The following is a 25,308-nucleotide window of genomic DNA, read 5'->3' as shown; positions in this document are numbered from 1 at the left end:
TATATCAAGATAAAGGCGAGGGTACAATAAATAATAATCTAAAGCAACACAGAGCATCTCAACAACAATTAAATACACTTTTCGTGACTTCTGCATCCATATCCTAAAAGGGAAAAAATGTAGGGGGTGAGAACATCATCCTCGAAAGGGTTCTCAGTAAAGGGTTTTTGGGAATTACTGTAATAGGATACGTGACAGTGATTAATAACTGACTTATTTCTCTTTTCAAAAATAACGGTTTATAGTAAAAGAGAAAATCTGAAATCCTTTTCTGAAAGAGGAAACTGTTCATTTAAAACAATATTTCGAAAGCCTTTCAAAAGGTTTATCTATGCTAAACCAAAAATAGCCTTTCATACTATTCCAAATCAGAAACACAAAATCGAAACTAACCATCGGTCCATCTCATTTCAACCACGGCCCTAGGCCTAAACAATCCAACAACAACCAATCACCACAATCCAACAGAGTCCTAGTTGCAAACACGGATAGGAAGTTCAAGCACAAACAAATAGTTACAGCAAGTAGAGCAAGTAGCAGTTAATCTCAAATAGTCACAAAGGCAAACCAAGTACAATATGCACACCAAACAATGTCACATAAATGCATATGATGCATGCTTGTTCCTAGTGGCTGATGATATCATTTGTCGGTTATATAGCCAACCCGACACGTCCTGGTAGCTAACCATGGACAGAAACACCCATTGCGGAGCAAGTGGGTTTGAGCTACAACCCCATTGCTACTACCCGCTCAATCCAGAGCCAGTGGAATAACCACTACTGTGGCTACTACCCAGGCGGGTGTTTAAAAGTTCAACCTGTAGCGAGTTGAATCACCACTACTACCGCTACTACCCAGGCGTCATAGTCTCTGACCTGGAGCAAGTGGGACGAACCACAACCCTTGCTACTACCCAGGTATCTCAAGCATATATTCATTCAATCCCAGTCATAGATCAACATCCATCTCATCCATCCGGCTTAAATTCATAATTCATAGTCAGCCATACGGCCCATAACTCATTCGGCAATCAGCCATAAATCAATATCATACACAGCCATTCCGGCCCATAACAAAACAGCACTTCCACCATTCAACATCATCAAATTCATAAAACCGGCATTTAAGCCATAAATCACTTTTCTCAAGCCATTTCACTTTGAAATCAAATTTCAACTCTTTTATGTCTTGGCTTTAAAGATCTCATTTCTCAAATCATCTCAGACTCAAACCAAATTTACTCAAAGTGAGTTCCCTTTTTAAAACAAATCCACTCTCGGCATACTCTTTCCAAAACTTCCAAAACCATGGCAAGTTAAGGATTTATTTCAAAGCATTCAAAATCACCCATCCAACAATGGGGTTTTATAACAAAAATTTCCCGACAGAGTTCCAAGTCTTTAGGGAAGGTCAACCTATATCAATTCCTTAAAATTCATTGAAACTCTTAAAATCATATATTCTCGGTTCAAGTAAATAAAACTGAATTTACTATAAAACCAGCCATACAAAATCACAAGTTCCAACCCGGTCCAAAAATCAACTCATTTGAAACAGAACCGGTTCATTTGAATCAAACCACTTTCAGGTTTCTTTTTGTAACCCATCTTTCTAACTCTTCCAAATTGCCTCAAACTTGATTACTCAATCAAAAGTCTAGATTTCTCAAATCCAACCCTTTTTAAATAACTTTTTAAACAAGACTAGGATTTTGCAAAAATTTCGGCAGCACCTCTCCTAAAACTTGGACTTTTGCCACCCGGTTCGGGTTCCAACTAAACCGTTTCTCATTCCTTTTCAACAGCTCAAAACCAAAAATCAATTCAAAAGCAAGCTAAATCCAACAGTCGCCTCAGTGGCATATCTCAAAGAAACCATTTCAAAAATTAACTCAGTATCAACCGATTTAACTCATTTCTACAGCTTTAAAGAAACGGCTCAGTAACAAATCATTTGTCCAAACCAAGTCAATTAAAGTAAACCAGGTTGAATTTAAAAGTGCATTCGACTTTTCACATCATCAAATAATCGACTCAATTCAAATCAATCCTCAACGGATTAAACTTCGATATCAAAGCTTTAAAAGAACCAACTCCAAAAGCATTTCGTTTCACAAAACCACACAACAATCCAACCAACAAATGTACATAATCAATCAAACCATACATAAGGCCGATACAATCACCAAATACACATTCTCTCACAACAGTATCCATATATAATAATTCTGATATATAAAAATATAGTTTTTGGAAAGCGCCCCTACCTCAAAACGCAAATCCATAACCCAAACGTCTCACGGAGTCCTTTCTGCCTCAACTCGAAATCACCGGCAACCAAAACCTCAGCTCCCAGCCACTTTTGCAATAACCATAGCAACACTAATCACAATATATAATAATCTGGACTCGACCCCACGTTACCAAAACTCATTTATTAACCAAACACAACCAAAAACTAACGCGAGACTTTTCGAAACATAATTTCTTACCGGAATAACAACACGAAGCAGTTGCGATTTTGAACCGGCCCCGACAACAGCTCCGGCAGCAGCGAGAAGCTCCGGTGGATCAACTATAAAAACCGCACAGCATTAAAACCTTCTCAAGTTCCAAAATGACCAAAACCGCAAATTAAAACCCTTACTGGCAAAGTTCTCCGGCGACTGAGCTGCATTCTCCGGCGGCAGAGATGGTGCTAACCAGCACCAACATCCACCACTGTCACCACTTCCCTCTCCGGTTAGATCCAACGGCCATAAAAGGATCAGCCCCAACTCACGACACCATTTCCTCCTCCCTTCATGCTTGACGGAAGCAGATCTAGCAGAAAAGGGGCCTTCGGCGTGGCGAAACGGCGGCGGTTAGTGGCGCATCGGCGGCGACTAGAGCAGCTCCTCCAGCTCGCGTTTCCTTCTCTCCCAGCATCACCCAGTCTCGGCCTTCCTCCTCCTTCGAGTTCGGTGGAAATGGACCCACGACGGCGCTGTGCTTCCTCCACGATTGCGGGCCCGACGATGGCACAGCATGAGGACGACGGAGCTGGTGGTGAGTCCCTCTCTGTGCGACACTGACAATGCAACTTCTCCCTTCCTCAAAGCTCGTCTCGATCTCTCTCTTACTCAGGCTAGATCGGCAGCTTCATGGTGGCGACCACAAGGAGGCTCGCGACGGTGATAGGCAGTGACAAACCATGGCAGGGACGAGCTTCACGGCGGCCGGGCAAGCAAGATTGGTGACGGCACGGTGGCGTAACGCGGTGGGCTTCCCGCCTCCCTTCATCAGCCGCAACTCAGCCTCTCACTCTCTGCTCTGTTTCTGTTGGAGGGGTTGTGTGTGTGTTGCTACGTTGAGAAAGGTGAGGTTGCTGCCTGATTCCTTTTTCCCCTATTGCTGCTGCGCGTGAATGGAGAAAAGGGGGGAAGAGGTGCGTTGCTGATGGGAAAATCGGGTAACCGGGTTAGGGTTTTAGGGTTTCATTTTGAAAATTAGGGTTAAGGGCATTATGGTAATTTCACTTAAAAATAGGGATAATATAGTAATTAGAAATAAATTCTAATCCAACAATAATAACGTATAAAAATACTATTTACTCATCAATTTCACACTTTACTTTTAATAAAACGTTCAAATCCAAAAATTAGAAATAATATACTTAACTTCTTCATTTTTCCAATAGTAGTATTAATATCTTAAAATATAAATTATTTAGTCCAAATCATATAAAATTCCTATTATTTCATAACTGGAAACTTTATAATTTAAATATAGAAAATAATCTAATAATTATAAAATTAGATAATAACTATAACTTATTTCAAATTCAATAAATCAAAACTTGCTGTAATTACCTTTAATAATATAATTTTTGAAATTAAAGCTACAGAAATACTGAATTTGAAATTAGCTAATGATAGCCCCTTTTTCAAAGATTTTGGGTCTTACATTCTACCCACCTTATAAAAATTTTTGCCCTAAAAAATTGATAGAAAACGAAAGAAATTTCATAACAGTTCACCCTTGAACACCTTTAAGGAAGAAGCAAAAATATATCTCAACATATAAACATATATACGGTTTTCAAATACTTGGATGGTCGTATGCATAAAGATACAAAGGTAGGAGTATGGTTTCAAGGCAAACATTACAAGATAGGCTCAAATGCAAAAGATGACATGGGTCAAACAGGTGATAGTAAGGCAAGACATTAAAGGTCATAAAACAGGATGAGGTTACAACGACGTGCTCAACATCCGCACACTAATCTCATCTCAACCTCAAAGCTTCAACTTTCCAACTCCATCAAGCACTTTACAATTCCCATATTCGATCATAAGCCTGACAACCGCAAATCCGTTCGCAAGGAACAATACACCCACAACTCATAACGTTGTACACCTACCGTTTCAACTTCTGTATGCACATATCACGTCTTAAAGAACTAACGCATCGCGTTACTACATCTATAGATCACACGTGATATCAAAATAATTCTTGAGTCTACTCAGAAGAATACAAGATTTTAAAAAGGAGAGTTAAATGTCGAGGATAATATTCATAGATTTGAGAGAATGTATCCAATTCCAGATAAACAAGGATGCTCGAGCAATGATGTTTGCTAGAAGTAAATCGATTGACAACTCCAAAGATAACACTTGGATCAGAGGAATCGAACAGGATCAATAGGAAAAAAAAATCAGTGCATTAGTTTGGACAAATTCAAGCTGAGTCGAAGAAGTATGATGTTTATAGAAGAGAATATCTTAAACTCAAGACAAAGCTCACAGAACTCGAAAGCACGATTAAAAAAATACTTTCAAATACATTGTTCTTAAAAGAAGAAAACTTGCGGAAAAATCACTTCGCAGTCTAGAAGAAAGTTAAGCAGCAACCATTCTTCAAAAGAGTAACAAAAGCATAATCGTGGCTTTGCTTTAATGCAAATTCATGTTGAAGTAGATTTTGTAGAGTTTTAAAAATAAAATGCACACAGTTTTGGCTAAGAGTTAAAATATTTTCATCAAATATTTTAGAAAGTCAGTTAGGTGCACAATCTTAACCAAAAGTAGTTCATAAAAACTCGGAAGTAATCAAATGCTTGTTCAAAAATACTCAAAGTTTATATCCAAACAAGCGTGTATAACATTTGTAGCAAGGACGAAAGAGGAAGTTAAACTCGCTATTTAGAAAAGAAAATCCGAGGTAAAAGTTTGCTTACCATTTGGTAAGGGAATAAGTGGTGCGTTACAAATGAACCGGTTTTCACTAAATAAGGAAACTTTCAATACTTCATTTAAAATAGCGCATGCCAACTTTAAAACAATTTGTCAAGATTGGACAATGGTTTCAATTACAACCAAGCAACTGAAAAATAAGTTTGATTTGGAACTTCTTCGAAAAGAATTCAATTTGCTTTATAAAATTCAAAACAAGACTCCAAATGTATACTTGAAATCACCATCTTAGAAGGATATTCAAGAAAATTAGGATGTACTTAAAAGGAGTCAAGCCATACAAGAAAAGATCTTAAACCAAAGTAGTTTAAACAAGATTCACTAGGCATGAGACATCCAATAAGCTTTCAATTGATCCAAAAGAATACAAAAGTCATAGGAAAAGACAACTCAATCATTAGTAATTCCTCAAGGATAAATCTTTGACTAAAAACTCTGTTAGAGACAATGAGAAGATAAACGATGCACTAATTCAAAACGAATCAAACTGACTCACATAAGGATGAAATTTACAAGAGAAGGAGAACCAAAACCAATGGTAATATTCACAAGGTGCAAAAGATTAGTTAAAGACAAAGTCAAGTATGGCGTCCGTAGAGATGGAAGGATTAAGAGAGAATTTAGTCCGTTCATAAGAAGAAAACTATGAGTCCAACATTTTCAAAAGAAGCAACAATGGCATAAACAATGTTGTATGCTAAATCAAACTCAAACCAAAAATAAATCAAGTGTAGTTCATCAAACGAAACTCAATCGAGACAAAAGTGGTAAATCTTTTCTTTTCAAAATTTTGAAAAATATCCAAGTACATAATCCAATGAAGATGTGCATTGGAACTATAGTAAAATTACTAGAAAGTCAAATTGTAATTTAAAGTAAATGTAGTTCCATAAACCAGTAAAAGTACAGGCGAGATATTAGAAATAAATAGTTATTAAACTGTATAAGAAATCTTCAAGGTTTCATATATAGATAAGTATATATCTATTCAACAGCAATTTTCATAAAAATCTCAAAACTGGCTGTTATCACTGTCAAATAAGAGAAAAATCGAATCAACAATTTCTCTAAAAATGGACTCGAACAGGGACTTAAAGGGCACATCGCATCAAGACAGTTTAAAGGTACATCAAAAAACACATGAATCAAGGAGAAGAATTTAAACGAAGAAAGATGGATACAACAAGGATGTTAAACAAGCATATGCAATTAGATCCCACAAGAATGCATGTGAATGGAGGAATAAAGTTGAAATATCAAATTACTTTTCACGAGGAGTAGCAAACAAGAACTTCAAGTTAGGCTATGAAAGAACAGGTCGACTCGAACAAAATCCAAAACACACAACTGAATAGCCTCGAGAAATAGTTTCCAACATTCCCAAAACCCGTTATTCGCTTTGCTCAAAACTCATATATCGTCTATGATAACCCATTAGTGCTTTCATAGACATAATTCACTAGTATTAACCGGCCAAACTTAATACAAAGAATCATGCAATGCAATACTAACAGCGTTAATCAATAGACCGTCATGTGCATAAAGCTCTAATTCTCGTCATTCAACAAGACCTAGTACATGACAAACGCTCAGAGTATGCAACTGAAGCATAGTCGGTCCATTCCTCAGGCTCTACAGGAAAGGCCGCTCTGATACCATAATGTAACACCCTAACAATCAAAGCCCACGCTTCCGGCTGCGTGACTTTGATAGCTCGGACATTACGATGACATTTATACTATTTAATACTAAAATATGAGCCTGTTTAAAACTTTAAACCGCAATACCGCTCCCAAAAATACTTTTGCTATACAACGTACATCCATACATTCGATACACTTACAACAACTCACAAGAGCACATATATATATATAGACATATACATAAATAATATTACAAGCATTATCCAATACAGTTCATATCCCTCTTACAGAATATATCAAGATAAAGGCGACGATACAATAAATAATAATCTAAAGCAACACAGAGCATCTCAACAATAATTAAATACACTCTTCTTGACTTCTGCATCCATATCTGAAAGGGGAAAAATGTAGGGGGTGAGAACATCATCCTCGAAAGGGTTCTCAGTAGAGGGATTTTGGGAATTACTGTAATAGGATACGTGAAGATAAACCGTACCAGTGATTAATAACTGACTTATGCCTCTTTTCAAAAATAATGGTTTACAGTAAAAGAGAAAATCTGAAATCCCTTTCTAAAAGAGGAAACTGTTCATTTAAAACAATATTTCGAAAGCCTTTCAAAAGGTTTATCTATGCTAAACAAAAAATAGCCTTTCATATTATTCCAAATCAGAAACACAAAATCGAAACCAACCATTGGTCCATATCATTTCAACCACGGCCCTAGGCCCAAACAATCCAACAACAACCAATCACCACAATCCAATAGAGTCCCAGTTGCAAACACAGATAGGAGGTTCAAGCACAAACAAACAGTTACAGCAAGTATAGCAAGTAGCAGTTAATCTCAAATAGTCACAAAGGCAAACCAAGTACAATATGCACACCCAAACAATGTCACATAAATGCAGATGATGCATGCCTATTCCTAGTGACTGATGATATCATCTGTCGGTTATATAGCCAACCCAACACGTCCTGGTAGCTAACCGTGGACAGAAACACCCATCGTGGAGCAAGTGGATTTGAGCTACAACCCCATTGCTACTACCCGCTCAACCCAGAGCCAGTGGAATAACCACTACTGTGGCTACTACCTAGGCGGGTGTTTAAAAGCTCAACCTGGAGCGAGTGGAATCACCACTACTACCGCTACTACTCAGGCGTCACAGTCTCTGACTTGGAGCAAGTGGGACGAACCACAACCCTTGCTACTACTCAGGTATCTCAAGCATATATTCATTCAGTCCCAGCCATGGATCAACATCCATCTCATCCATCTGGCTTAAATTCATAATTCATAGTCAGTCATACGGCCCATAACTCATTTGGCAATCAGTCATAAATCAATATCATACACAGCCATTCCGGCCCACAACAAAACAGCACTTCCACCGTTCAACATCATCAAATTCATAAAACTGGCATTTAAGCCATAAATCACTTTTCTCAAGCCATTTCACTTTGAAATCAAATTTCAACTCTTTTCAGTCTTGGCTTTAAAGATCTCATTTCTCAAATCATCTCAGGCTCATAAGCCAAATTAACTCAAAGTGAGTTCCCTTTTTAAAATAAAGCCACCAAATTTACTCAAGGTGAGTTCCCTTTTTAAAACAAAGCCACTCTCGGAATTCTCTTTCCAAAACTTCTAAAACCATGGCAAGTTAAGGATTTATTTCAAAGTATCCAAAATCACCCACCCAACAGTGGAGTTTTATAACAAAAATTTTCCGACAGAGTTCCAAGTCTTTAGGGAAGGTTAACCTATATCAATTCCTTAAAATTCATTGAAACTCTTAAAATCATAGATTTTCGGTTCAAGTAAATAAAACTGAATTTACTATAAAATCAGCCATACAAAATCACAAGTTCCAACCCGGTCCAAAAATCAACTCATTTAAAATGGAACCAGTTCATTTGGATCAAACCACTTTCAGGTTTCTTGTTGGAACCCATTTTTCTAACTCTTCCAAATTGCCTCAAACTTGATTATTCAATCAAAAGTCTAGATTCCTTTAAAATCACTAAAATCTCCTTTTTATATTAAAATCAATATTAGAGCATCATTCTTTCCTTTAGTGATTCAAACGGTAAAAATAGTTCATTTCTAAATGAGCCGAACTCAACGCATAAAGTTCATCAAATAAATTAAGCCTGAAAACATAAATATTCTCTTAATAAATCAAATAATACAATTTCTCAAATCCAACCCTTTTTAAATAACTTTTCAAACAAGACTAGGATTTTACAAAAATTTTGGCAGCACCTCCCTTAAAACTTGGACTTTTGCCACCCGGTTCGGATCCCAACTAAACCGTTTCTCATTCCTTTTCAACAGCTCAAAACCAGAAATCAATTCAAAAGCAAGCTAAATCCAACAGTCGCCTCAGTGGCATATCTCAAGGAAACCATTTCAAAAATCAACTCAATATCAACCGACTTAACTCATTTCTACAGCTTTAAAGAAACGGCTCAGTAACAAATTATTTGTCTAAACCAAGTCAATTAAAGTAAACCAGGTTGAATTCAAAAGTGCATTCGACTTTTCACATCATCAAATAATCGACTCAATTCAAATCAATCCTCAACGGATTAAACTTCGATATCAAAGCTTTAAAAGAATCAACTCCAAAAACATTTCGTTTCACAAAACCACACAACAATCCAACCAACAAATGTACATAATCAATCAAACCATACATAAGACCGATACAATCACCAAATACACATTCTCTCACAACAGTATCCATATATAATAATTTCGATATATAAAAATATAGTTTTTGGAAAGCGCCCCTACCTCAAAACGCAAATCCATAACCCAAACATCTCACGGAGTTCTTTCCACCTCAACTCGAAATCACCGGCAACCAAAACCTCAGCTCCCAGCCACTTTTGTAATAACCATAGCAACACTAATCGCAACATATAATAATCAGGACTCGACCCCACGTTAGCAAAACTCATTTATTAACCAAACACAATCGAAAACTAACGCGAGGCTTTTTGAAACATAATTTCTTACCGGAATAACAACACGAAGCAGTTGCGATTTTGAACCGGCCCTGACAACAGCTCCGGTGGCAGCCAAAAGCTCTGATGGATCAACTATAAAAATCTCATAGCATTAAAACATTTTCAAGATCCAAAATAACCAAAACTGCAAATTAAAACCCTTACCGGCAAAGTTCTCCGGTGACTAAGCTGCATTCTCCGGTGGCAGAGACGGCAGAGCAGTTCGAACGGCCAACAGCAGTGACGGTGCTAACCAGCACCAACATCCACCACCGTCACCACTTCCCTCTCCAGTCAGATCCAACGGCCGTAAAAGGATCATCCCCAACTCGCGACGCCATTTCCTCCTCCCTTCATGCTTGACGGCGGCAGATCTAGCAGAAAAGGGGCCCTCGCTGCGGCGGAACGGCGGCAATCAGTGGCGCGTCGGCGGCGACTGGATGTAGCTCCTCCAGCTCGCATTTCCTTCTCTCCCAACATCGCCCAGTCTCGACTTTCCTCCTCCTTCAAGTTCGGTGGAAATGGACCCACGACGGCGCTGTGCTTCCTCCACGATTGCGGGCCCGATGGTGGCATAGCAGTGAGGACGACGGAGCTTGCGGCGAGTCCCTCTCTGTGCGACGCTGACAGTGCAGCTTCTCCCTTCCTCAAAGCTCGTCTCGATCTCTCTCTTACTCAGGCTAGATCGGCAGCTTCATGGTGGCGACGACAAGGATGCTCCCGACGGTGATAGGCAGTGACAGACCATGGCAGGGACGAGCTTCACGGCGGCCGGGCAAGCAAGATTGGTGATGACGCGGCGGCGCGACGCGGTGGGCTTCCCGCCTCCCCTCATCAGCCGCAACTCAGCCTCTCACTCTCTGCTCTGTTTCTGTTGGAGGGGTGTTGTGTGTTGCTACGTTGAGGGAGGTGAGGCTGCTGCCTAATTCCTTTTTCCCCTATTGCTGCTGCGCGTGAATGGAGAAAAGGGGGGAAGAGGTGCGTTGCTGATGGAAAAACCAGGTAACCGGGTTAGGGTTTCATTTTGAAAATTAAGGTTAAGGGCATTATGGTAATTTCACTTAAAAATAGGGATAATATAGTAATTAGAAATAAATTCTAATCCAACAATAATAACGTATAAAAATATTATTTGCTTATCAATTTCACACTTTATTTTTAATAAAACGTTCAAATCTAAAAATTAGAAATAATATACTTAATTTCTTCATTTTTTCAAATAGTAGTATTAATATCTTAAAATATAAATTATTTAGTCCAAATCATATAAAATTCCTATTATTTCATAACTGACAACTTTATAATTTAAATATAGAAAATAATCTAATAATTATAAAATTAGATAATAACTATAACTTATTTCAAATTCAATAAATCAAAACTTGCTCTAATTACCTTTAATAAGATAATTTTTGAAATTAAAACTACAGAAATACTGAATTTGAAATTAACTAATGATAGCCCTTTTTCAAAGGTTTTGGGTCTTACAATTATTAAGTAATGATGATAATTCATGTGATAATGAATATTACCTATAAAACATCTAAATTTAAATAATATTCAAGTATAATTATGTGACAATTATAATTCAAAAATTACTATGAAGTCACGTGAATTATTATTATAATTGATATAATAATTGCTATAATTGCTACATATTCTCAATCTTATTGGTTGTATCAATTTAACTCTATCAATTATATTTAAATTAGTAGTCAATTATTTTTATGAAAAATCTTGCTATAATTAGGTTATAATTATGAGATTATCTTGTATTAATCATTATAATTAATTTAATAAAGATATTTACTAAATATATATGTTATCTATATTAATTATATGCCAATATTTATAAGAATGAGTTTAAAAAAGTGATATATAAATATATATAATATTATTGTTATATAAAAAAAGATTTAAATAATATATTAAATATTAATTTAATATAATTATAATAAAAATATTTTTCTAAAATAATATAATCATACATTATTCATGAGCTAATTATAATGTAATTAAATGTATAATATTATTCTATATTATTTATTTACCGTCATAATTTGATTTGATTGTTTTCTAGTTTATTTACTTACATAAATTATTAAAATATATAACATAACTATCGTAATTATTATGAATAATAGAAAATTGAAAAAAAATATATATTTTAAAAATACCAAAGGCTGTTATCATAGAAAACATCAATCATAGTTCTGAGAAGAAATTTAAAGTATTAAAAATAGTCAAACACATATAATTAAATAATATCAAATATACATGAGCAAGAGTGTACATATCTACATATCATAATAATTTTTAGAGTAAAGTATTGTTTTTGTTTTCAACGTTTGGAATAAGTCTTAAAGTTATCCCTAATATTTTAATCGTCCTATTTAAGTTTCTAACGTTTTAAAACTGATTCAATGTTGTCCTGCCATTAGAAACCCGTTAACAGAATTGATGACGGGACAAATTTGAGACAATTTTAAAACTTTAGGAACTTAAATAGGACGAAAATATTGGGAATAAAAATGATACATAGAAATAAATTTTAATTTTATCCTTCAATAATATCAATTTTTTACTTTACATAGTATTCAATTATTTTTTAATCACATCTAAATAAATTACACTTAATCATATTACTTTCATTTTAAATAAATTAACTTTTTGTATAATTTTACTCTTAAAGATTTTTAGTTATCAGGAATAAAATGTTTGTGGAATGATTAGTATATAAACTTGCAGAAAAGAAAAAAATAATATATATACAATAAAATATAAATTATTAATTTTGTCTCTAATGTATCAAAATTCTTTAAAATTATAAAAAAATAAATTTATTTAAAATGAAAGTAATGTGATTAAATGTAATTTATTTAGATATAATTAAAAAATAATTGAATACTATGTACAGTGAAAAATTAATACTATTGAAAGATAAAATTACATTAAAATTTATTTTTATGTATCGTTTTTGTCCCTAACGTTTTAAAACCGTCTCAATTTTATCTTGCCGTCAATTCTGTTAACGAATCTCTAACGGCAGGACAACATTGAGTCAATTTTGAAACGTTAGGGACTTAAATAAGACGATTGAAACGTTAGTGACAACTTTAGGACTTACTCCAAACGTTGGGGATAAAAACGATACTTTACTCTAATTTTTATCAAGGTTCAAATGCAACAATTGCATATCAAGCTTTGGAAGCAAAAATAACTCATCGAAAGTTGAATTTAGCAACATCAGATCACATACAATCATACAAGGAGGCGAATAATACGACTTGAATCATGCGATTTAAATGGAAGGGGAAGGTGACACTTAAGATGCAAGTGGTGCAGAGACCACTACCAAAGCCGCCGAACTTTTGGAGACAACGATGATGTGGAGGGTCGTGATTTGGCTGGAAAGACAAAATGTGTGCAAAGATTAGAGCCTCGGACAGACGTCGTCACCTATCCAAGATCAAAATTGTCTTCAAGATTGGCGAGGTTGTTTCAACTTTATCCACCACTCTTGACGGGTATCGTGTTCAAGATCCGTCAGGCAGCTACAGCACTATACGTCAAAAGCGCTGGCCACCTGAGATTCTGAGAACGAAGCAATAATGATAATGACTGCGGAACAAGTGCAACTAGCTGCAGATCACGACTAGCAACAGGAGGGAATGAAAGCTTGAAAAATAGACTAGAAAGACAAAGTGCGACCAAAAAGAAAGAGGCCCTTTGAATTCAGGGATTTAGGATGGGGGGTGTGTCCAAATTGAATAACTATATAATGAAATGCTATTATGGAGATATATAGAAAATATTTTAAAAACAAATTTATACACCAAACTCTTCTACATAGAAGCAAATTCGTCTCATTGGCCTCGTCAATTAGACAAGTAGACAACCTTTTCAGTCTCTATTTAGCTTTCCTTAGACCAAGCAGTTTCCACCCCCGGCGACCAACTCTCAATAGATTGCAACTACGATTGTACTAATCCATAAACCCTTACACCCTAATCTGATAGCACATGCTACTTTAAAAGAGCTTGCTGAAAAGAATAAAAACGGATCATGAGGGGTGAAAATTGGTACTTCGTTCATCTAACTCTAGTAGGAAGCAATGGCAATGTGGACTGGATTAAACTGCTCATCTTGCCTCTCAAGCTTCCAACAGTGTTCTTCAGTGTTATACATGTCTTGTCAACAGGGATCTCATTGACCTGTAGCAAGTGCAACTGCCTTTCAAGATACCTATCGAGACTGGCCTCTGCAATGTTAATGAGACTCAGCGACTCATTAGTGTGCATGAATTTTGTGACAAGAAATCCAGCTAGAACATGCTGATCAGCTTTAACAAGTTCTGATATGAACATAGGGAAAAGGGTCGTTCTGAAAAGCAGCAATGGATTCTCAGCGTCTTCACTAGTGTTGATTCTTTTACCTGATACCAAAGCTTGTTGACATTGATTGGATAAGTTTCCAATCAAATAGCAGATATAAGAGAAACTTTTACCATAGGTGGAGTCACTGGAGATAGTAGTGAGAAGCCCAGATGATAGAACGAGAATTAGTAACTCAACGTTCCTAATCTTTAAAGTAGGGATGCTTTGACGCAAGTTATCCTCAATTGCAGCCAGACACTGTAAGTGTAATGCTTTGTAAGGCAGCAACAATGTCATCTTCAAAGCCGCAAAGCAATCGATGCCGAGTGCTATCTGGCTTAAGCTCCTGGCATCATCTTCATCAAGTAACGTAACATTGGGTTTTGATAATGATTGATCAATCAGTCTCAGCACATCACTAAACCTTGATACGCTTGTGAGCTTTTTAAATATTTCTGTCCAACACACATGTAACGGATGAACAGAAGCAGAGTCCCCTTTCTTTACTTTCTCGGTGTTTTCCACTTCCTCAAGACTTTCCCATCCCTCGTCCCAATCATCATTGTTCCAGTCATTCCCACCTTCAGATGCTTCAGCAGCATTTTCTCTTTCTCGATCTTTCACTGTTGTGAACAGTCCATCCCACTCTTCCAAAATAGCTATCAGAGCATCGAAGTGGGAATCATTACTCGCTTCTCCAAAGAACTTCAGAAAGCAAGATACAGCCGAGTCTACATTCAATAGGTCGTCTGCGGTGATTTCTATGCTAGGAGAGATCGATGCTACAAGCTGAGATGATTTTAGAGCAACCAGAGTATTTGTAAACCTATTAGAAGAATCTTTGTTATCCAGCAACTGCTTGTTGACATCAGTCTCACTCTTGCTGCCAGCATAAAGCAACTCATTCCATTCTTCCCACGGTTGGACATTGGCTTCCATTTCAGCTGAGAAACCCTTTATACTTTTACCTGATATATATTGCATAAGCTCTAACACATAAACTCTGATGGAGCTTGGCAACTGTAAATTGTCGGAGAACTGTACCATTCTTTCCCAAATTACACGTCTAACACATTGCATGACTTTTACATCACTTTCAAGCTTGCTTAAAGATGACAATATATGAAACAGGTTCCGGTTCTCATGGGATCCATTGACTAATTCCTGCAGAACAGCTTCCAGAATATCCAAATAGAAATGAGGAAGATCTTGGGAACCTTGGCCAGAATCAGAAGCTAAACCTGATTCTGACGATGCAACAGAAAAAACCTCAGCAACGGCCCCATACCCACAGCCAGAAAAAATCATAGCTTTGCAGAAATTATAAATTTCTAAAGTAGACTCGCCACTCAAACCGCACTGGACATAGCCATAAATACTTCCCCATCCCTGACTTGGTGAGATTATATCCTCCATCACCAATTTCATAAAAGCTTTCAGACAACTTATTAAACACATTGGATTGAAGCAAACAGTTTCTCCTGAGCTTTCCTCCAATGCAATTTCTTTCATATCATCTGCCAGTCTCGTCCAGAAGTCTAGAAGAACAATAAGACAGTCTTGCCATGTTGAATTGTCTGGAATGAATCCATAAGAACTGTAAAGAGGAATGATTATAGTGAAGTACTTCTTCATGATCCCCAAAGCATCAGACTGACTCAAAAGTCCAATGTATGATCGGCATGAACCATAGCTGTGCTCAAGCTTACTTATGAAGCTTTGAAGGTACTCAGGCGTTCTGCCACTAGATTCATTTGCAGCTTTGCTCTCCAAATCACTGAGCAAATGCAGGATGTAATGCTTGTAGACATCCTGCCATGACATGAATCCCTCAGGCAATGAATCGCCGTAAATATTTGCAAGAGTCTGTACCATTTTTGACAAAGCTGACAAGCTACTGTCGTCTATACATGCATAAACTTCATCACTAAAACACTCAAAATTCAAACCATGTAAACCAGCTATATTTTTGAAGTTAAGATTGTTAACAAATGATACACGTTTGCACTCTTGCTCAATGACTCTGTAATAATGAGCAAACCTTAAATCAGAATTTTGATGATCATGATATGTCATTGGTGATGAATCTTTGGTGCTTTCCAGCTGCAAGTAGCACTCTGCCAACAGGCCATACACATAAGCAAGCCGGAGTTTGTTGCACCCATCAATTGCTGGGTATACAATTGATGAAATGGTTTCAATGGTATTGGCTCCATTCTCAACTACTTTTCCTTTAAAATCTGCAATTTCGGCTGTAATATCATCATTTGTCCAAACATCAGAAACAAGGACAGCACTTAAGTATTGCAATAGCACCTGCAATTAACAAAGAAATAATGAGATTATCAACTGATCATTCAGACAATATCTTATATAAAAAAGACATCCCGGTGCACAAGTATTCCGCATTGACTCAGGGTCCGGGAAAGGGCCGCACTCAAAAGGTGTAATGTATGCAGCCTAACTTGATAATTACATCATTGGCCATTTCCACACCTTGAACCCGTGACCTTGAGATCACATGGAGACAACTCAACCGTTGCTCCAAGGCTCCCCTTCAGACAATTTCTTATATATATATAAGTTTATCTAAAGGCAGAAGCTATTAAACTTAGGCCCCGAAACAACTTCTATACAAGACCCCCCTTCATGTGAAGGCTTGTTAAAACATAGGTGTAATAAAGATAATGGTTTCATACTTTCATCGTAATGAAGACATATTTCCTTATGATACATATTTCAGGATATTCTAGCAAATCCTCATACCTCAGTACTCTTTAAGCCATAAGTATCAGCCAATTTTAAAGTGTCCTTAAGAATGTGCTTTTTCTCCATTTTTACTGACTCAATGAGATTGAGAACTACATTCTCAATATAAATGGAATCCCCAGACAGAAAACGCTCTGTTTCAACCCCAGGAATTATCTTTTGTAGTGCTCTGGAATGATCAGTCAGACGCTTTTGCTCTTCTAGTTTCAGTTTCCACTCTCTCCAAAATGAGGACTGTACCTTGCCAAGCTTATCTATTTCATCTGAAAGTAGAATAAAATAAAAGTTGGAATGATGTCTTTGCTAAAAATACCAATTGCCACAGCAGAAATAAATGAAGGGGGAAGAATTAAGTTCATAACCAATACAAGCATGATAAACTTACCAGAAGTGGGTGATGCATGCTTTTCCTTAAACCTCATCTTCAATAGCTCCTTCCTCTGAATAGGATCAGTCCCTATTCCAGAATTGTGTAATAAGCTGTAAGCCATCCCAACATTCATGATGCTACAAACTTGCTGGTAATCTTTTCGTATTTTGAGCTGTTCTTCTATAATTTCCACTCCATTGAAAGCATCAAAAAGATTCAAAAGATAAGAGCACCCAATTATATCTTCTTCTTCAGTAACTGGTTGCTCCATAACTGATTTTGCTAGAGAAGCAATCAGATTGTCTCTAGGGGAAAATTCATTTCTAGCCAACCAGGACAAAATGGTCACCACAGCCTGTGTTCTGATGTTCAAATACTGCTTCCCAGTTATGAATTTTGTATCATGTTCTCCTTTCTTACTCAAGTCAAGCAACCAAGGGAGTTGTGAAGCAGCAAAAGACAGAACTTTTACATTTTCAGTCAAGGACGATGCCCAATCTGCTTGATCACCAATAGTTAAGCTTTTAGCAACAGCAGAAAGCTCTTCTTTAATTTTCTCAAGATGAACATCCTGATTGTTGGTATTCATGCCATTAGACGCTTGAAAGCAAATATTTTGAATGCTTTGTTTGGGAAGTGAGTTAAAAGACGAACCCTGTAATGAAAATCTTGAAGAATTTGTCCCTCTCGAAATCATTAATGTTTCACACTGGCCTTGCAAATCCAAGTCTTTCCATGCATGGAGAAGCTCCCCAATGGATTCCTCATCACAGTAACTCAAAGCAAAGCCTAAAAGTTGCTTTCTAGAGTCTACATCCATATTTTCAAGAGCAGGACCTCTTGCAATTGCAGCACATAAATCCCACACGTAACCATGCCCCTTGCGGGCCAAAACAAGACAAAGATCAAATGCCAATTGCAAATCACCTGAAACTGCAGCTTCTCTAGCAATAGCTTCCTCAACAGCTGCTATTTCATCTGCAGACCTCAGGCCAAGAAGTCTAGCAACTTCAATAAGTTCATCAACATGAAAATATGCTCCAGTTGGACTTGTGATTGCCATTTTCACAATCTCCATAGGATCTTTTATTTGCCTGAACTGCATGGGAAGAATGTTCACCCCAAGGTTGGGAAGCTTAACTGTAAGTGCATCAATAATATCTGCCTCTGCCTTGACATTTGCACTATTTGGATATAGGTTAAGGCATTCTCTAGCATTCCAGATCTGGAACAATTTACAGCACCGTAATTAACCAATTCATGCAGTTGAGATCAAGTAACAAAAAAAATACAATAAAATGCATAGTTCCATCTATTATCCGATTTACGGCTTCAATAGCATGCTTTGCATTGGGAACAAGTCTCGGACATTAGATGTTAGAATTACTATGTTGTAACAGAAAATCTTACTTCTGAACAAGAAAGACTTGAAGCTGAGAAAAAGTATTCCCTAGCTGCTTGAATGACAAGGCTTTCTGCCTTCTCCGATGCCAAAGCAACTGAACTCGTACCCTTCAAATAATTTCTTGCAAGAGAGAACTTCCCAGCTTTGAGCAGCCCTCTGCAAAATTCAACCAAAATATACTCCAGGTCCAGGAAAGGAAATGCTTTTTCCCTCAAGTATTGCATATCACGCCACATGGTGGCCCATTCACTATCAGATCGGCTAGGTTGACGGCGAATAAATTTAGATAGAATAAGGCGAATGATCTGTTTGACACCCTTCTCATCTGATTCAGCCTCCACAAAAAAGTTTAATGGCTTTGGGACCTGTATCGATACAAAAGACAACACAATAAAATAAGTACATAACATATGGCTAAACAATATGTTGAACTTTATAACCATGTTGCCAAATAGTTAAGTGGCAAAAACAGTACCAAGCAACAATTTCGTAATCCAGATCATGTTGACATACACATTTCCGTTGACATACAAATAACCATAAAGTATGCCAGTTTGGAGTTACATAGCGAGAAAGGAGAAACTACCAACCTGGTAGAATGCCAAAAGTCTCCCAGCTTCAATATGACCTTCAGCAAGTCTAAGACTTCTCTCAAGGTTCTCTATTTGAATTGTAGTGCCTGCGCAAGAATACATATTTTAATGTAACCAATGATTAATATTAGATACCAAATCATATCTGCAAGAATTCACTAAATGGCACATAGCACAGGCACATATAGAATGAGATATGAATAGAAATGTCTTGGAACTTGGTAAGTTTTGGGATCCAAAGGATAAGTACCCAGCTTAAGAACACACTGATATCACAATCAAATATAAACTAAAAGGAGGCAATGGTACATAATGGTTTATAGGAGGACGAATTTTGTTGACACTGAAAAATATTGGATGCACGTGTCAGTCAGTACTCACTGGTTGATAGAAGATACATGGCATAGGACCATGGAAGGCAATCAATTAAGCAAAACCATGTAAATAATGTTTTATCAAAGTTCGAAAAATAGTGAAATTTTGATTTCAAGATAATTGTCGGAATATAAGTCTTTAGATTTCCCAAGAAGCCATTAGATAGCTCTTAACAACAGCCAAATCATGGACAATCTTAAACGAAGGTGTTAAATGATGACAAGCAGGTGTAATAGATGTACTAGCAGAAAAATGAACAAATATAGTAACAAAAAAAAAAAAGTGGTTAACAACATTTACGAAGGGGAAAATGGATTAACCAAATAAAGTTAATTAACTACAGTCTGGTAGTTGTGTCAAACTGTAAATATATCACCAGCAACCCCAAGTATATGTTTGCCCCTTTGATATTTTTATTTAACTATTCTAGTGAAACCCTAAGAAATATTGAGTATAAATGAGCAAAATTATAGAGCTAATTACCATTATGATATTAGAACCAAACTCACCATGTAGCGGAGGTAATTTAGATAGAATGGATGCCATTGTACTCCACCTATCTGTAACTGTGGACAAATATATGCATTGCAAAGCACAGTCAATAGCTTCCACATCACTTTTGAAATAGGCATTGCTTTGGAAGTTTCTGCACCCTTCCTCAATAACCACCAAGCATATGTTCAATTTATTCACCAAAGCAGTTTCTGTCAACCATCTCACCAGAAATGATTTCTCTATATTTTGATTTGCAGAATCAAGAAGACTGATATCTCCGCTTAGGGATACCATGTGAAGCTTTCCATGCATAAAAGGAATAGCTCTATTGCGTAGTCTTTCATTTACATTCTCCTCTTTGACTCCCTTAAGCATAAATTTAAATTTATCATAGTCCGACAACTCTCCCCACCTGGCAAGACTCATATTGAAGCTTGTTTCGCCATCAGTGTCATCAGAATAAATAATTTGATACAAGTATAGGACATCCTGATGGAATTGCTGCAACTCAGATAAACCTTTGTGAAGAGCAAACTCAAGAAACCTTAAACAATTATCCAGCTGCCCACTGAAATCATCCATGAATCTAGCTCTATTTTTATACCAATTGGTGAGCTCATCAATTGATGGCCAAAAAGTTCCAAGAAAATGTTTAACAAGTGGTTCAGTTTTGGCTTGGATTTGAATGTCATGGCTTTCAACTGATGTGTTAATGAAGCAAACCATCTTCTCACATTCAACCCAATCATCTTTCCTCACTGCAACACCAGCAGGAGGAGATCTCCCAGGAAGAAGCTGCACATATGTTTCGGCAGGAACTGTTTCTGGGATGGCAGATAAAATTTCCAACATAAATGGAGATAAAGAATACGGATGACGCTTAAACAGCAAATTTAAGGCACCAATTTTTCCGCTTTCAGCCAGTGCTACAGCAGCTTCGCTAATAGGCATAACACGAAACTTGCCATATTCCTGCACAGAAAACCTGCAGAAAACTGTGTCAATGAACTTTGGGTCAGTGGAAACCATCAGAATTATTGAACAATCACAAAACTTAAACATCCTATTGTTTGTGATTGTGGTGATCAGTAATTACATAATGCTTGTGCTCAAATATGTTTTTTTTTTGGAGTCTAATTTAACAAAATTGACTTCTATTACTTTTAGCATACCTTCCCATGTTTACTCCGAGAAATGTTTCTAACCTATCTCTAAATTGCAAAATTCGAAGTCTGGCCAAACGAGCATTCCATACTAGAGTAGAAGTATGATCATCTACTTCTGAGAATCTATAATGGTCAGTGATGTGGAGACCATAATCCAGTAAAGCTTTCACAGCATCTTCTGTAGGTCCAATTCTATCAACACATTCGGAAAGTACAAACTCTCTATCCTTAATACTTGACAAATATTTATTTATTTCATTTAATCCTTGACTAGAATTCAACCACTGTGACTTCAGAACTTCATCTTTATCCAGTCCATGACTATCAGCGAAATCCAGAGCATCATGATATCTTTTCTTGCTAATCAATATACCGTACATTTCAGGGACAGATTTCTCAGAAAAAGTAATGAGGCACCAGAGCAACCTAGAAAAGTGAAACTGATTAAGCCTATCTTCAGTGATCCACTCTATATGTTGTAACTCATCTGTTGATCCAACATCAGAAGGATTAGATCTTTCTTGAGATGACGGAGTTGCTAACAGAAAAAGACAGCCCTTGTATTTTGGTGCACCTTCTACAACAGGCAAAAAGTATGCAGGACCCTCTTCCTGAACTTTTGAACCATTTAGGATGTCAATCAATGAAACAACACCATTCCTTTCTACAACAGCAAGGATATGGTCACTCCACCACATAAAATCCATAAGACCCACAGAGGACCTACTCCCTCCAACTGATAAATTATCAAACATTGATGAATCGTCTAGCTCCCCCAAGCAAAGCCGAGATAGTGTAAAGCCTTTTCTGTCCAACTTAAAAATATGCAAGCACCCTGTCAAATCCAGTGTAGTAATGAATGTACCTTGTGGTGAGATTAGCACCTTTGGATATGTTAGTTGACCTCTGAAATCTTTTGGCTTTACATATAATCCCTTAAACTGCAAAGAGGACAACTGCTCCAGTTCTCTACTTGAATTTGTATGCCAAAGAGAAAGATGGCAAGACCCTAGAGATAAATGTATAACTAATTAGTGAAGAACTTTGTCAAACACCAGTTGCAGATCAAGACATGTAAAAAAATAATAATTCGATTGCCTCTTCTCCAGATTCCAATAACTTGTGTTACTAGAAAAGAAATAGTACTAGGGATATCAACAAACTCAAGATAAGAGGACAAGGCATACAAAGTTCAGTGATGAATTAATTCATTTTTGTGACCCAGAAAAAAAAGGGGGGGATTTCAAAGGCATGAAATCAATGAAAATTCATTACCAAAAATTAAAAAAAAAAATTGGAATTTAAAAGAAAACCATACAACTGAGTACTTAAAAAGACATTGGCGTTCACCTTTACAAACATGTGTGACATAACACATATTTTACTGCATATATGTTAAAAAAAAGGAGGGAGGCGAATAAAACAAAAAATTCCCTTTTCTTACGTTCAAAGGATCAAAATAAGAACTATATTTTTTTTTCCAAAAAATTGAAAGAAAGGATATCAAATATATACAGAGAAGACAACAACAATATGTAGTGTAATCATAAAAAGGTTATTTAAACCAAAAACAGAGGACGGAAGTGAGTTTAATGCAGCTTTTAAACAATTGAACCAAAAGGTAAATTTTTAGCACACAAATGTTTGTAACCCAGAGAAACTTTATTCAGATTTCAGAAGTATGTATTAAATGTCCTTTTCTTAGCTTTATTTCAATTGTTAAGAAAGAAAGACTGAAACCAATCAGGTGAAAAGTTTACTTATGGAATTAATAAAAGTGATAGCCAAAATTCATCTATTTAAATAGTATAATGTATTTCTTAAAACAGAACAAATCATATATAACAGAAAATAACCGAAATTGTACCAGAGTTCTTGTGAACAGCCACCAAAAAGTTAAGTTCATGATGACGGTCAAAGCAGAAAATATTGCTGCAGAGATTTTTCCAGTGATAAGAAGTATAATTGGGAAAGGTATAGCCACTTTGTCCATAACTGAGCTCAATTTGTTGAAGTGAACCATCAGATGTAATGACAGAGAACCTACATCAAAAGAGAGAGCAAAAAATATTCATATTGGCTTTCCATTGGCCTAGTTAGTTCCCAACATTACCCGAGAAAGTGTCCAAGTAGTCACACTTCAATTTTTCTACAGAATATTAAAAGCAAGGAACACAGAGATGTTAGAACTTACATGTAAGACTTGTGCTCATCTGACCCATTTTCAAAAGATAGGCCAACAATCGGTGAAGATATTTTCAAATGCTTCTTCACAATTTCAGCTATTACTTCACCATTGAATTTGATAAAATATAGCGTATCAGTATCATCAACAACCCCAAGAATGTCATCATCTTCAGACCACGCTCCCATACTAAATGTACCAAGGCTGCGACCTAACAACCCAAATCTATATCAGAAGCAAGTTTATAAAGACAACAGACAAGTAATCAGGTATAAGTTAATTTCTAACATCCTTTATCCAGGAGGAAGGAATTCATTAAAAAATGAATAAACATATCCAGAAACGCTATCATGGCATAAAGCTAATGGAAACACTACACAGTCTACACAAACTCAAGATTTGGATAAAATCCTTCATTGACACAAGCAAGAGTTCATCCATTCTTCTATAACTTGCAATCTGTTTTTTATGACTGTCGTCCATCTCTTAGGAAGAACCTCGCGAGTGCTGCCATCCATTATTTGCATGTAAAAAATACAACATATATTACAGAAAAATAGTATTATGTAATTTATATTGGCAGAGAGCTAAATGCTGCTAGTCACTTCCTAACAAAACTCTATAAAACTATCATGGCATTAAAAAGGTACAAATCCCAGATTTTGGGTGTTATTACCTATGATCCCTCAAAATATATGCCTTGGTCCTCTCCCCTTATATCACCAACGCATAACTTAATCATTGTTAATTACTATAGAAGCCTCAACATTCCATCATCTACAAAAAATTTTATATACATAAAGTTCACGTACATCTACAACAAAATTTTCTAAGCTGAAATCACACAACACGATCAAAGAAACTAATAATATCCACCAACAAACACTCCAAAAGAACACAATAGTTTAGAGGAGAATAAAGATAATTACCGGCGAAAATGCCGCAAGGCACTTGATAATCATCGTCTTTACTGAGAACCGTTATCCGGTTCCCGGCGGCGACCGCAACGTGTTTGGCGGTAGGGGAAACAAACAGCGACACCAATCTCCTGAGCTTCTTCGGCTGATTATACTCCGTCCACTTCTCCTTCAGCTGACTCACACCTTATAACACAAAACCACCGCCAAATAACCGTAAATAGAGATTCAGCAAGCCAAAAACGAACCAGAACTAAAGCCGTTAGGTGATTCGAGGGGAAAAATGCAGAAACGTACCTCGAACCGAAAGCAAAGAGCGGAAGCTCCCTGCAGTGCCATCATTGGCCTGAAAATTGGAGAAACGGAATGAATTGAGATGATCCAGAAGATTAGAGCATAAATCGGTAGAGAAAAGAAGAGATCTTGGTTGAACCTGGCGTTGCGGAGGGTAATTTGGAATTTGCATTGTAGTAGTAGTAGAAGAAGAAGACGGTGATGTGGAAGAAGAAGCGTGGCGTCGCGTCTCGTAAAGCGGGAACTCCATGTGGAAAGTGTTGCAGCAGCAACTGTGCCTTAGAAACTGCACCGCATTCGAGCGTGTGTGTACTGCGTCGGCGCGTAGCTACCAATATTGTATAGATTTGTGTGTTCCCCAGAGAGAGGGAGAAGACGACGCAGAAAATGGCTTCAGCTTCAGTTCTTCCTCGCCTTGGTCCCCAAAAAAAAAAAACAAAACAAAAATTAAATATTTTTTGAAAAA

The 25,308-nt window shown here is 36.7% G+C and overlaps 2 protein-coding genes across 5 annotated transcripts in view; both read right to left on the bottom strand.

Annotated features, from left to right (window-relative positions):
- The window catches only part of LOC107460437 (uncharacterized), an 11,652-nt gene extending 762 nt beyond the window's left edge, over positions 1 to 10,890 (bottom strand). The window contains exons 1-4 of one of the 4 annotated variants that reach the window (XM_016078803.3): positions 10,063 to 10,890; positions 9,908 to 9,978; positions 9,683 to 9,797; positions 6,270 to 7,273 (exon numbers count right to left, since the gene is read on the bottom strand). In XM_016078803.3, the coding sequence (XP_015934289.1) occupies positions 7,240 to 7,273; positions 9,683 to 9,797; positions 9,908 to 9,978; positions 10,063 to 10,163 (321 nt within the window). In that variant the 5' untranslated portion in view covers positions 10,164 to 10,890 and the 3' untranslated portion in view covers positions 6,270 to 7,239. Of the gene's footprint in view, positions 1 to 2,153; positions 2,385 to 6,269; positions 7,274 to 9,682; positions 9,798 to 9,907; positions 9,991 to 10,062 lie in introns of those variants that run through there. The other 3 variants (XR_008001926.1, XM_021128644.2, XR_008001927.1) reach the window with 3 other exon arrangements.
- A 2,810-nt stretch (positions 10,891 to 13,700) lies between these two features.
- Positions 13,701 to 25,283, bottom strand: LOC107460382 (MAG2-interacting protein 2). Its single transcript, XM_016078736.3, has 12 exons — positions 24,982 to 25,283; positions 24,846 to 24,894; positions 24,561 to 24,734; positions 23,641 to 23,842; positions 23,314 to 23,489; positions 21,453 to 22,455; positions 20,295 to 21,265; positions 19,408 to 19,496; positions 18,823 to 19,182; positions 17,428 to 18,637; positions 17,040 to 17,305; positions 13,701 to 16,589 (listed from the first exon to the last, which is right to left on the bottom strand). Exons 1-12 carry the CDS (start codon positions 25,090 to 25,092, stop codon positions 13,989 to 13,991), a joined length of 7,212 nt encoding a protein of 2,403 aa, XP_015934222.1. The 5' UTR covers positions 25,093 to 25,283; the 3' UTR covers positions 13,701 to 13,988.
- Between the last annotated feature and the right edge of the window lie 25 nt (positions 25,284 to 25,308).

This window comes from Arachis duranensis, chromosome 8 (genome assembly GCF_000817695.3).
Source record: "Arachis duranensis cultivar V14167 chromosome 8, aradu.V14167.gnm2.J7QH, whole genome shotgun sequence".
Taxonomy (NCBI): Eukaryota; Viridiplantae; Streptophyta; class Magnoliopsida; order Fabales; family Fabaceae; genus Arachis; species Arachis duranensis.
Note: the sequence above shows the minus strand (reverse complement) of the source record. Positions and strands in the feature narration are given on the sequence as shown.